Source organism: Eumetopias jubatus, unplaced genomic scaffold (assembly GCF_037043125.1).
Source record: "Eumetopias jubatus isolate StellerSeaLion01/CBP00866 unplaced genomic scaffold, mEumJub1_p1.0 scaffold_2, whole genome shotgun sequence".
NCBI lineage: Eukaryota > Metazoa > Chordata > Mammalia > Carnivora > Otariidae > Eumetopias > Eumetopias jubatus.
This window is the reverse complement of record NW_028274808.1, coordinates 98,904,305-98,918,940: the sequence shown is the minus strand read 5'-3', so window position 1 is coordinate 98,918,940 and position 14,636 is coordinate 98,904,305. Positions and strand designations below refer to the sequence as shown.

The 14,636-nt window shown below is 35.3% G+C and overlaps 1 protein-coding gene across 1 annotated transcript in view; it reads left to right on the top strand.

Moving 5' to 3' along the window:
• FAT4 (FAT atypical cadherin 4) overlaps positions 1-14,636 on the top strand; it is a 171,283-nt gene that overhangs the window by 61,228 nt on the left and 95,419 nt on the right. Inside the window, exon 2 of the mRNA XM_028102315.2 lies at positions 11,475-11,606. Within this exon, the coding sequence (XP_027958116.2) occupies positions 11,475-11,606 (132 nt within the window). The remainder of the gene's footprint in view (positions 1-11,474; positions 11,607-14,636) is intronic.

The following is a 14,636-nucleotide window of genomic DNA, read 5'->3' as shown; positions in this document are numbered from 1 at the left end:
GATTTTATTTATTCATTTGAGAGAGAGAGAGAGACAGAGTGAGTATGAGCAGGGGGAGAGGCAGAGGGAGAGGGGAAAGGAGAGATGCAGGGCTCGATCCCAGGACCTGAAGATCCCAGAACCTGAAGATCATGACCTGAGCCAAAGACAGATGCCCAACCATCTGAGCCACCCAGGTGCCCCTCTAGAATGGGGTTTTAATCTTATAGTTTGAGATAGTTGTTTAAAATCTTTAAGGAAGTATAGTGAATATACTAATAAGCAACTAAAATAAAATAGATTGGCTGTAAGTCAAAACTTTATGTCATTTATGTCAAGTAATAGAAATTTCTTCCACAGTGAAGACTAATGTGCAAAGGTGAACTTGAGAAGAGGGATTGACACTGCAGTAATTCCATTTAAAAAAAAAAGGAGTGTATTGTTTTTTATTTAAATTCAATTAGCTAACATATAGTACCTCATTAGTTTTTTTTTTAATTTTTTTATTGTTATGTTAATCACCATATATTACATCATTAGTTTTTGATGCAGTGTTCCATGATTCATTGTTTGTTCATAACACCCAGTGCTCCATGCAGAACGTGCCCTCCTCAATACCCATCACCAGGCTAACCCATCCCCCTACCCCCCTCCCCTCTAGAACCCTCATTTAGTGTTTAACACCCAATGTTCTTCACATCACGTGCCCTCTTTAATGCCAATTAAAAAAAGAGTGTAGGCAAGTCTAATGTGGGTACTAGAAAGCCACTAAAGATGGAGTGTATATATTTATGGGGGCTGCATTCTCTTATTGTAGTTCTGTCATTATTGTTCTCTTATAGGGTTCCCATTTTTTTCATAATTTCCTACTCTTAAGAAAGGCAGTCTAACTGACTCAACCCAGTCATAACTTGCTCCTTTTGGGTCAAGTAGTCCTGCCTTCCTCCCCCAATCTTTGGTTTGGGTGGGGGGAGACTTGAAGGTCACATCTTGTTTAGAGTTGCCCTTCTAAAAGATAGGGGTATGGCATGTGAAGTGAGAATGGGAAGTTCTACAGGTTAGGAAAATTTATTAATAGATTCATGGCAATAAAACTTATCACACATGATAAGGTGTATCACAGATATTAGTATGTATAATCTTTTATATTTTTTTGCCTTCTAAATAAAATAGTAATCTGTTATTTACAAATGAAAATTAAGTAAAATAGTCAATTATTGAAGCCATTGTCTTGTATTTGTTAACTGTTGACGCAATAATGTCGCAAAATAACAAGCCACGAAATCTCAAAGGCCTACAGGAATACACATCTTTCTTGTGCACCTGCAGGTAGTCTACAGTCGGGCTGATCTAGGCTGGGCTCAACTGGGAGGCTCTGCTTCAGACTCTATAAGTCTCTCAGCTGAGGCTTCTCAACTCAATATTTGTTGTTTTCCTTCTGATACTAGTGGACTAGCAGGGACATATTGTTCTAGTGACCATGACAGAGGTACAAGAGAGCAAGCATATTTCAAGTCCCCACTTGCGTCATATTTGTAAATATCCCATTGACCAAAACAGTTGGTCATCATGGATAAGTGCAACGTCAAGAGGTAGAGAGAGAAAGCCCACTTTTAGTGGGAGGAACTGTGAAGTTGCTTATAGAGAGGAATGAAGAATCAGGGGTGAACTTTATGAAGTTGCTTATAGAGAGGACTGAAGAATCAGGGTCAGCGATTCAGTCTGCCACAACTTGTAACTTTAATATAAATCAAACTACTTTTCTATTTTTTCAGCAGCCTGAATAGAAGTATTATATATTTTATAAAATCCCGTATCTACTGGACAAAAACAAAAATGAAAAGTGAAGAAATAAAAGGATGGAATATTTTTATTTGTTTTATACTACATTTTCCTTTTGATATATGTCTACCACATTCAGATTAACATCTATTGAAAAGTGTACTACAGGGTGCTTTTGCAGGGTGTTTGTTTTGAAAAATAGTATAAAAATTTCCATAAGTTTCATATTCAACCACACATACTTTAACCTGATCTTTTATTCTGCATTTACTTTTGGGTGTCCTTAAAAATCTGTTGAAATTCTGAAATTATGCAGTATTGATTTCAGGAAAAGTTGAAGTGGTTACACATGATTGTCTCTGCCTTAAAAGAAATCCTTATTTGGTTCTAATTTGAACAATATTGAAAGCACAACAAAACTAGCTTTCTATTATGTCACCGCACATTTAGCGTGTTATGGAAAGCATTTTGTTTCAAGAATGGAGTTAACTATGTCTTGTCCGCACTTCTAGCCATTCTTGTCATTTCTGGCTACTCTCCAGGCCTGCCTGTTACTCATACAGATTTCTTTCCTAGTTCGAAATGCCTTGAAATCCCGGGAACATATGCCTCTCACTGCTAGAAGAGTTTTAGTGATGAGAGATTAATGTAATTGCTTTTGTTTGAGAAATATAATTGGTCACAGTTACATACATGTAGCTTATATGAGAAATATGTTTTGTTTTAAAATTCACTATGTTTATTTTTACTTTGCTTTTAAAATTAAACTAAAAAGAATCTGAAATGTGCATGCTTCCTTCTTTCCTCATGTTCCAGAACATTTGGAATAGAAACTACAAATTTGTGTGAAATAAATGCACAGGTATCTAAATATACACATAACTTAAAGTTGAGGTATAAAGTTTAAACTGACAAAATATTTGCTACCCTAAAATTCCAAAAAGAGGAGTATTATAATTCCTAAATTAAGTGTCATTTCCTCAGATGTTATCATTATATCATGTTTGTTTTACTAAAGTGTCTTCTGTAAAACAATAGAGTAAAATAGTATATATTAGATAACATGTTAGTGCTCATCTTCTAGTACAATGCAATAATCATTCAGGTTTTTGTTTTTTTGTTTTTTGTCATTCTAAAGAAAAACTATACCTAAATACATAGATTTATTTTCTGGTGATCTCTGAAACTTTCAGCAGAGTTGGAACCTGCCACAGACCTGTGTCCACAAGAGTTTCTGGTTCACTTACACATACAGTGGTGGTGGCTCTGTTGGTTTTCCTTAATAGGTCCCACGTAGCCCCTGTCTGTCTTTCATAGCATGGGATCATAGGTCTTTTCTCCAAAGTCTGATTTCTCCCTTTTCTTTGAAGATTTCAGTTTCAAAAGTTCAGAAATTCCATCAGGGTGAGAGAGTGTACTATTAATACAGCTACCACATACTTTTTTGAATTAGGTAGGCTATCTATTATAAATAAGTAACCACCTAAAAACATTGTTCACAGAATGTGATTAGACCTTGTATACCTACATAGTCCAAACATTACATTCTTGACATTTAGGACTTCTAAATGTAAACTGTTCTTTGCTAGGGCCTTCTCATAACTAAAATATGAGTCAGTCGCAAACCATAATAGAGTTTGGCTTTGCAACATGATGAAGTGTTCTGGATGTAGTGAAACATTTCGCCCAGACTCATGGCAGCTCAATTCCCAGTGGTCACCCAAAATAGGGAAAGAAATGAAGAACAAAATTAAAGGAACTATGCAAACCCTGGCACCATCCTTTCATGGCAATACAGCTTTTTATTTATTTGCTAAGAAATGAAAGTACTTAAGAGTTTAAACCCATAAATGCTAGTACATTTAGTACATTGTGCTAAATGCTAGTACAAATACATGTTGAATTTTCTCTTTCCTAATGACTGAATTTAGCTCTCAACTTGAAATGTTGAAAAAGAGTATATGTGTGTATGTGTGTGTGTGTGTGTGTGTGTGTGTGTGTTCTATCAAGTGAAATTACATGGTTAGTTCGATAAGAAAACGAACATAGAATGTCAAAATTTCTGCTGAAATTTAATTAGAACTGCTATGTAATCTTAGTATATATAGGCTTTGACATAAATTTACTAAATAAAACTTTGTTATTGGAAGCCTGTACAGCATGCAAAATGTGTCAATGTCACTGAATTAAATGAATCCTGTAGTAGTTGGCTTCAATTGAAGAGTGAACATGTGAAACTATCGCCAAACATTTAAAATATAAATTTGATTATTTACTTGAGCCATGGTTTTGATATTTTTATCCTGATGTTTTTCTTTAATGAATATTGTGCTGGAGTCTCAAATTTCATATCCAGTCCCAGAATGTTCCTTTTTATACACTACCCTGATGCGGTGATAGCAAGCTGTCCCCCAGCACCAAGCCCCTCACTGCACTGAGGGCAAGCTGCTACTCTGCACACAGTCTCCTCTCAGGCAGGAAAGGTGGAGTTTTCCTTTTCAAGGTCAAAGGAAGTGACAGGCCCGGCGTGATGGTTGTACTGATCATAGCGGGGATTTCAGCCTGGTTAATTTGCTTTCAACTTCAAGTCCTCACTTGAGCCTGAGTACAGAAAATGAAGTGGGAGTCTCAGCATCTTGTTTCACTCTGATGAATAAAAGTTGTTTTGAGTGTAAGATTAGACTCCCCCCCCCCACCTAGTGAATTTCAGTAGCACCTACACAGTGTAAATCAGGGCATCATTTAGTAGAGTGCTATTTGAGTGACATCATAGTGACCTATGAAGGGTAATGCACATTTGAATGAGCTTAGTTATTCCTTCAGGTTTACTCATGATTTGTTTGGTATTTAGTGTAGCTGTTTCTGAAGTAGTGATGGGCATTGATTAAATCTTATATTCCAGTCTTCCAAGTGGGAGATTTTCTGAACACAACATGCATGTTTGTCTGAAGCTCTTTTAGGTTATCATTCTGAGTATGAAGTTATTGAATTATCATCCAATAGGGTTTCATATCATAAAATTTACACATGATGGCATGAGAAGCAAACAAAGCTAGGAAATCAATAGGATTTGGATTGGTTCTTGAGTTACTCAAGGAACTTAATTTGGGGTGTCAGTTCCACAAAAATAAAAACACAATAATGTATTTTTGCCACTAAAAAAGCAATTAATCAAGTACTATGTGTCTTGATGCAACTTTTACTATTTTAGAGTTTTGTGTAGATTATGTCTATCTCACCAATCATTTAGATTTTAGTCATTTCTGAAAATCAGTATTTATGATTGCATCTTTTAAGAAAAAGAAACATTCTTTGTAGACATTTTAAAAGCAGTAACTTTTATTGATATTTACAGAGAATTTATCTAGTTTCCTTACTTGTAATATATACCCACCACCTTCCTGCTCAATGACTGAGTTTTCGTTGGCATTGATAAAACAAACCTTCACAGATTATTTTCCCCTATTGTAAATATGAAGAAACCTAAAAATGAAAAAAATGTAGATAAAATAGTATTTGTAAGACAATCAAATCTTAATTTCTTCAAAGTCGATATCAAATGCATATTTTGTTTGAAAACTCATTGTCTTTATGCACAGATTAGAGACTTTGGTCTAAGATATTCAGCTTGCACTCTGGCTCTGACTTTTTCTACACATAGGTCTCTGGAAAAATCACTGTGCTTGAGTTAGGAGGCTGACCACTGTTTTTCTTAGATAAATCACTTGACGTTTCAATGCCTTAATTTTGATTCTCTGTAAAATAAAGGAGATAGACTTGATATTTAGAATTCCTCCTAAAATTTTAATACGTCTACTTGCAAATAAATGGATTTCTGAACTTTTAGTGTACTATAAACTCTACTGTTTCCCCAAAGGAAAAAAAATAGATTGTGTTTCATTCTTATTTGTTAAGAACCATTTTATGTAGTTTGTAGGAAGGTTTTGAATTAAAAAATATGTTTTAGATACGTGTTCATCCTTATTCACTAAGAACCACTTTATTTAGCCTGCAGAGAGGTTATGAATTTAAGAATATGTTTTTAATTGTGGTTGATCTAGTGACCACAATGAAATTACTGATTTATTAACTGGGGTATCAGTTCATAATGGACCTTGATATTTTAGTCAATTCCTTAACCTTGACTGTAACATATTATCTTCGTAATATCAATTTAAATCAGTGAAATGCCATGTTTTATAGTTATAGCTACATGTGTGAATGATATGATAATTGATATTGCTAATTAATGATTACTTATTGATTATGCAGTTGTATGCTGATTTATTCACTTAAAAACTAAAAATAAATCCCCAAGATATAATATCCTTCTTATGCATTGCAGAATAAAATGATAAACTGCATATTACAGAAAAAAATTAAGAGGGAACCTTTGTACTCATTTCATAACAACTATTTACCCAGTTTGTAAATAGTAAAGTTTTTTTTTGTTTTTAAATATATATTTAATTACACTCAGCAGGCTGAATATCAAGGACTCTTCCTTCAGCATAAAAAAGTTTGGTGACAATACTTAAAGCCGTATATTTTTTTAACTTTTACCTTTATCAAACTACCAAAAGACAGCCTGTTTTTAAATTAATTGGTCATTAGCCCCCTTAATCTCAGTCATGTTTTCGTTTCTAAATATAATCATTCATTTACCAGGGTTTCACTGACTAGGATCAGGTGTCTCAGCAAAGAAAGTCATTATTCTAAAGGTCTTTAAATGGTGACAGAGGTGGTGGCAGTGGACAATACCTATGGCTCAACCATTAGCTGCAGCTGATATTTTGTTATGAATAAGTCAGCCACAAAGTTACCAACTGCCCTTGTAATTGTAGCAGGTGAAACCACATATGTTTCTGAAGCGCCAACTATCTAAGCACAAAGGTCAACATTTGATAGGCAGGCGTAAAATATGCAAGTGCCTTATCTTCATGGTGTAATGTTCCTTTAATCTTTAAGGGTAAATTCTCACAAACTTTCAGAATAGATACCTGGAAAATGCCCCTGGACTTAAATTATGGAAGCTGTTGGCAGTTTCTGTTTTGTTTTAAGTACAGCCACTTGTGAAGGGAAGTTTCCGAGTTCAAAATGTGATTTTATTTATTTTAATTTTGTAAAATGATTATTTTATTTTATTTTATTTATTTTGCAAAATGAATAGTTAAAAGGAATTATTTTATTTCAGGTCTAAACAACTGTGAAGATAAACATAAAACCCTGAAGTAACAATGTTAGCACTAAAAGCTTAGCTGTGCAGTAGTTTTTGGTTTGTATTTTTAGAGAATGGAGTGTATTTTTCTACACATACTTTTTTTAGCTTAGGAACAATATCGTAGACTATTTTAAAATCTTGGAATTTTAAAATAAACTACTAATAGCCGTTGTCTGTATTATGAAAGTGATCTCATTTGTATAAAAAGAAGTCTTTAAAAATTATAAACTCTTAATTCTTGTTTCCAGATATCTTTTCTAAACTTTTAATGTTTGATTCCTGTCTTTTATATAACATTTCAAAAAAATTCATATCAAATCTTAGTCCAAAGAAGGCATCGTAATGGAATAAGTCTTTTAGGTTAGTGGCAGATCCAAGAGTGAGCCAAGCACAGGTTAGGGTCTGGAGTCATCAGGAGGATGGTAACTGGCAAGGGCAAGAGATAAGGCAGTCCAGAGAACTCCCCATGGTGTGGGAGATAAACATTTAGGGATTGAGATGTCAATATTTCTATTATCAAACTCCATTTCTTTCCTACAAGGGGGTGTGACCTGTCTTATTTTCTTCTGTATTTTTAGTGACTAACATATGCCTGTTGTGTGATAGATTCTAAAATATTGAATGAATAAATACTGAAATCAGTGACAACCTCATCACAAACAGGATCTGTAGTCCTGAAATTCTTGGTAGGTAGAAACATGACACAGGGCATCAGGAGAAGTGAAGGGATTGCAGGATGACACCTACCTGTGCTAAGGAGTTCGTATCTCCTTTTCTATATAATTCATTACCCCAGGCTATTGGGAGAACTGAGAAAAAACATGCTAAAAACTTTTTAGGGGTATCTGAGGAATTGTGGAATAGAAAAGATATACTGGGCAATTAAGAGAAATATCCAGATTTCTGCCCCCCAAGAAAGGAATAGGAAGTTCTTAACTTTTTAATTGGTAAGCTGACACTGATTTTAGGAAAAAGGATAGCCTGACTTATTAAATGAATGGTATGTGGTATCCAAAAAAATAACCTTTGCATATATCAGATGCAATGATGAAATGCTCTAGATCTGTTTTTATAATTGGTTGACTATAGATACATTCATAAATGTTTAGTTTTGGACTCAATATTTAAACTAAATTTATTCTTTCTAATAAAATAGGAAAGCTCAGGGGCACCTGGGTGTCTCAGTTGGTTAAGCATCTGCCATCAGCTCAGGTCACAATCCCAGGGTCCTGGGATCGAACCCCGCATCGGGCTCCCTGCTCAGCAGGGAGTCTGCCACTCCCTCTCCACTGGCCTTTCCCCCAGCTCATGCTCTCTCTCACTCTCTGTCTCAAATAAATAAAATCTTAAAATAAAATAAAATAAGAAAGCTTTTTCTATACCTGAAATGATGAAGTTGGCCAAAATATCATAGAGCATACATCATCAAAGACTTCTAGAGCTGTATCTAGAGATCAATAGAACAGTCTTTATTTTTTCTTAAATTCTTTTTTTAAAAGATTTTATTTATTTATCTATCTATTTATTTATTTATTTATTTATTTATTTATTTATCAGAGAGAGAGAGAGCACAAACAGGGGGAGCGGCAGGCAGAAGGGGAAGCAGGCTCCCCGCGGAGCAAGGAGCCCGATGTGGGACTCGATCACAGGACCGCGGGATCGTGACCAGAGCCGAAGGCAGGCGCTTAACTGACCGAGCCACCCCGGCGTCCCAATTTTTTTTTTTTTCTTAAGTTCTGACAGAGAGAGATTTATTGACTGACCCAAGATTATATGGCTAGTTAGTTCATATGTAAGTGATTCAGTTTCCAGACAGAAATAATATGTACATATAGTTGTGACATACTTTTCAAATATGATTCATTGTGTTTATTGAACATACACACCTACATATGGGAGAGACAGGTTTGCATGGCAGTAGAGAAAAGTTATTTTCTAGCTCTGTGTCATTGGCCAATTACTTAACCTCTTTACCTTTGATAACTAGTTTCTCTAATGGGAAAATAATAGTTTTTCCTCAGGGTTCTTTCGGGGACTTTTTAAAATGTGTGTATGTATATATATGTATGTACACACACACACATATAACCTAAAACTATGTCTAGCATATATATTAGTTATTTTGCTATAACAATTAAAATATAGAAGGGATTTGTTCAATTCATGCACTTACCATTTATAATGAGGTAGCTTTCTGGAATACCCAGCATGTTTCTAGTGCATGGTACTCTTTCCTGATGCATCTTTGATGTCATATTTAATTGGTGCCAATATGGATTATCCTTATTCTCAATTTAGTGTTCTTCCTTAGACACACACACATGCATACACACTCATATACACTTAGACAAATACACACACTCATATATTCACATTCACAAATACCCTTCGAAAATCTCTCTCTCTCTCACACACACACACACACACACACACACACAAAGTTGGCATGTTAGTTTCCAATTGGACCAGGTCATAAAATTAGAGATGAAAGATAATTTAGAATCGGAAAAAAAGTCTATTAAGCTAAAATGTCAGAGTTGAGTGATGAGGTATTTCTATCAGTTATCTCTTATTCTTCATTTATTTTTCTACTGTATTTTAAGGACTGTGCACACATGTATGAAAATTCAGACATATATAATATGAAGATAATTATTAATTTCTAAAGAACATTAATGATTATATTTTTGGATAACCATCAGTTCATTGATTCTTAAATCCATATTTTTCAGGTGTTTGAAATACATACATGTGTATTTATGTGTGTCAAAACTATTCCTACCTGAAAACTTCATATATATTCAATATGTTCCAGAGATGAACAATAAATTATAATTTTGACTTTGGACTATAGGACCTGGAATTCTGATTTATTAAATCATTTTCTCAAAGTCTCTCTCTAGCTCTAAGGAACTCCTAGGTCCGTGCTCACAAATTCAAAACCAAGATTAACTTTTCATCAAACACTTCCCTCTAGGCTAAGCATTTTGCTGACATCATCAAAGTCTAGTCTTCAGAAAATGCTCTAAGACACATAGTTTCACATAGTAAACTCAAGTTTACCCGGCTAATAAGTTGGGGAGCCAGAACCTGAATTTCAGTTTTTCTAATTTGAAATAACCTACTTTATTTACAACCAGACAAGGCAGTTGGACATTGGCTGCTTGGACCTTTTCTTAAAGGAAGTGGCATAGAGAATGATGTGAGCCCAAACTAGAGGTGGCACATTACCAACTGCTTGACACTGCCTGTCCGGACTAATTTTAGGCATTGCTGTGATTAAACCTCTCCTATTAAAAGGTGGAATTAGAGGTATCATAATTCTTTAGTACTTAATTTTATATATTGGTTTTTGAGTTTTTCTTTTTATCATTTGCTCATCTATTTATTAGTCTAGCTCGCTATCATTCTCATTCACTCCCTGTCAGAGAATAATGACAGTCCTGTCTCTTGCTTCCCCCTCTACCCCATCTCCACCTCCTTCCGGAAAAGAAGAAATCAAAATTCTTTTACTCTCTTCTCTTCTCTTTTCCTCATATTCATCTGCATTGCTCTTAGATCTGATGGAGTTTTTATAGTTTAACTATAAAATATGACATTTCATCCCACGAGAAAAATGTCTTGGTTATATCCTAGCTAGATGGCTGGATGGGCTTTTCTCCATGACTTAATTTTGTGACCCAACTGGGGAAACTTGCAGTTTTATTAGCAGCTGTCTTCCCTTTTCTTATCAGATATACAGCTTTTAGCACCTAGCTCAAAAGAGAAAACACATGGTTTGAAGTTCTTATTTCGACTTCACAAACCCTTCCTTCTAAACAGTTTTTCTTAGGCAGAGAAACAAACAACTCTGACTAGGATCTTTCAAACAAAGTTGTTAATATTTGCAATCTATATAAACAGTATATTTGAAAGGAATGATTGTTTTACTTTAGTCACAATAAGAAGTGCTGATAGGAGGGGAAATAGAAAGAAAAGAAGATGCGTGCATTTTCCCCCATGGCTTGGGAGTTGATGTTAAAGGGGAAAATGCTGAGCGTTTCTTAAAACGAAATGTGAACTTCTTTATTTCTCCCAGACATTCCTAATATGTAAACATTTCAGGAAGAAATTCTACACCACCTCATTTGTGTGTCGGCTGACATTTCATGGTTGAATGGCACAGGGTCCTAAGTCTGGGCAGTTCTGCAGTGGTGCACAAGTCTGAGGATTAAGTCAACAGTTGATCTGTGCTCCTTTTCTTGTATAAACTCCAAGGCGACCCTGTAACGTCAGTTACTGTCAACAAATCAAATGATTTTTACTTGAATTTTTATATTTTTATAAAGATTTCACAGCTTTCTTTAGGATATTTCCTGTTACTTGGATGTTATATAAAGGTTCTGATTCTTTTTTGAAGGCTTAGTTAACCAATGGGCTCCTGGTATACGTTTTCACTGGTCCCTTGCAGGCATGTGGGACATTCATGTGTTGTTTCTTTCTCTCCTCGTAGGTTGAAATAACACTTCAGGATATCAATGACAATCCACCAGTATTTCCAACAGACATGCTGGATCTTACCGTGGAGGAGAACATTGGAGATGGTTCTAAGATTATGCAACTGACAGCGATGGATGCTGATGAGGTAACTCAGAGCCTGAATTTGTTTTGAAACCTAATATTCCAGTGATCTATCAAATTTCTACTGTACGTTGACCACTTTTAGTACCCAATAATTAAGGTTAAGCACTGAATGCTCTTTTCCAAAGAATGTTAATTGTTGAAATGTGATATAAGAAGGCTAAGATAGAGACTATCAAGAGGTAATTTTCCTTTGATCAGCAATTCACTATTCAGTGAATTCAGTGAATTCACTATTCAGTGAATTGCTGATTGCATTTTAGATTTCTTAGTCAAATTATTTTAATTTCTCAAATAATAAAAAAATATCTACAGATATAACCATATTTTTTATGCCTTTGTCATTGGCTTCTGACTCGGTTTTGGACCAGGTCATGATCTCACGGTTGTGAGATCAAGCCCCACATCGGGGTCCAAGCTCAGTGCAGAGTCTGCTTCAGATTCTCTCTCTCTTGCCCTCTGCTCCTTCTCACCCCCGCCCCCGCCTCAAATAAATACATACATCTTAAAAAAAGGAAACAGACATTTCTTGTCTAGTGGTGAATGTAAAATTCGGGGCACAATTTAGATTTCTCTATTTATATTTCAAATTTAGCTGTTTAATCACAGTGCTCTAAATGACTAACAACTTATATAATTTGTAATTTATACTTCTCCTGTGAAAAAAGCCCATAGCCTGTTTTCTCCTACTTGCTAGGTAAAGGAATTAATTAATGTTAAGGAGTTATGAAAAGAGGGACAACTTTCCCTGACACCAGTATCTCCTTTCACCTTAAGCTAAGCCCAACACACATCAGAGGATTTAATTTTTTTGCCCTCAATTAAATTTTAGAAGTATCTGAAAACTTTTGGTCTTTGAGTAAGATCTTCATGAATTTATTTCTTTAACTTTAAAAGGTAAATAAATAAAAAAAAGGTGAATTTTGACAGCTAACAGCTAACACATAAATGTAATGACTTACTAAATTTTGACAAAATCTAAGGAAAAGTAGACAAAATAAAGCAGAGATATTTAGATACTTATAGTTTTCTATTAAAAATTTTGGTGTTTTAAGTTTAGTATCTTCAACTCAATTTTGTAAGTGTAAAACAACAAAAACTCAACTAAGTAAAACTGAATATTAAATTGGCTTTGTTCGATGATTCATGAATCAGGCAGCATCTCATCTAGCGATAGCAAGGAGCTCCGCCACGCTCTATAAGAGAAAAGTTTTTTAAAGGCTAAAAGGGGATGGGAAAAGGAAATTATTAGCAAAGAATGCATTCTTTTAGGCAAGGTCATCTTCCAAAGGGGAACAGAGGAGTTTATTGGGTGGATTATCTCACTAGTGCTGACCAGGTAATTCCATGTTTACTGGTTAAAGGTTACATTTCTGGAGGGGCGGTGGGGGGGGGGTTGAAATTGCAATTAAATAAGAATTATGTCTTGGTTAGTTGACATGAGATTTAGCATAAGTGACTCCATTTTGGGACTGCTGTCTCCTTTTTACCAATTCTCCCCTTTTGATTGGATTCTCAGTTTAACTGTGAAATATGATAAATATTTAAGGCATTAGCACCACTCACAGCTACCACTCAGTCATTCATACAGCTTTTGCCAATCTTCTGTGTGGCATTCATAGGTAATGACTTTTTTTTTTTTTTTTTTTTTTTTGCTTAATCTCTAGGATATTCATAGACCACAACTTCAGGTTTACAGTTTTTAAGCTGGTCATTCTCTTCATTTCTTTTCTGATGTTCCAGTCTTAGAGAGATCATTTGCTTGGTGACTAGCAGCAGCAAACATGCATTTTAAAGCCTTTCAGAGAATACAATGTTCCAGGGAGATTACTATGATCATTATAAGCAGGATAATTCCCAATGTTTGGAATGTACTTCATAGCCTGGTCCTCCAAACCAAATCAATAAAAATTAAGTAAATCAAAGAAAGACCCTACTGAAGGAGTCACATTTTTAAGCCAAGTGGCTTACTCAGTGATCTCATTAAACTGAGTTTCAATTTCCACAAAAGCGTTAATCCAGGTGCAGCAGATGATGTTGGCCATAACACAGATACCTCATCACTCAGCTAAAATTATTCAAGGGACCAACTTTGTCTAGTGAGTCTAAGGATTTTTGTTGGGTGGCTATTGTTTTTGCAGATTGTGCAGTACTTTTCAGGAGTTTAGGAGAGGCTTCTAATCATAGCCTCATTTACATTTACTTCCAACCAGAGAAGTAAGGCCCTGCCAAAGGAAGTGAATCCTGAATCATTAATTCCTTCTGGTAATTCCTTTCTAACTCAACAATGTAAATCTAGGGGAGTCGACCAGTGAGGTGTCTTTGTTTGTGGAAAGTCAGGGACACAGTTAGATAACCTAAGAGGCATTGCCTGGCTATGCACCAGCTATTTAGGCATTCATAGGTCCAAGGAGAATGATAACCACCACAGGAAAACAAAAAACAAAAAACAAACCCTGTAGGGGTATAAACCATTCTTGATTATATATGGCACTGTTAATGGACAGATAGGAATTTTAATGACAAATCCAGTGGTCTGAGAGGCAAAGCCTCCCTCCCTTAGCAGTGGTGTGGGAGATACTGGTGATGGCATTATCTTTCCAGGCCAATGCCAGAGTAAAGGAAAGAAAGATAAGACAGGGTTTTATGTTCAGTTAGAATGTGAAGTCTTGATCTGGCATCTTGGAAAGAAGCTATCTACCTTGATGTCAGCTACTCCTCTTTCTAGTCAATTTGACTTGGAGATTTCCAGCACTTGTACAAGACCAGATGTCAAGTGGAGTTTTCTTTAACTGTGAGATGTTTATCCACAAGTCCCTGGAGTTTGGCTGCTCTCTGAGTAGTGAGCAGCACCTGGTATAGTCCTTGCCAAGGAGATTGAAGGGAAGTCTTTGTTCTTAGCAATTCCAAATCAGAAGGGTGAGAGAAAATTGGAAAAGTTACTTTGGTGAGATGTAGCCAGATATTTGAGAAAAATAGAATTCAGGATCTGGTCCAATTTATAGGTATGCAACAAAACCTCAAAGACAACAGG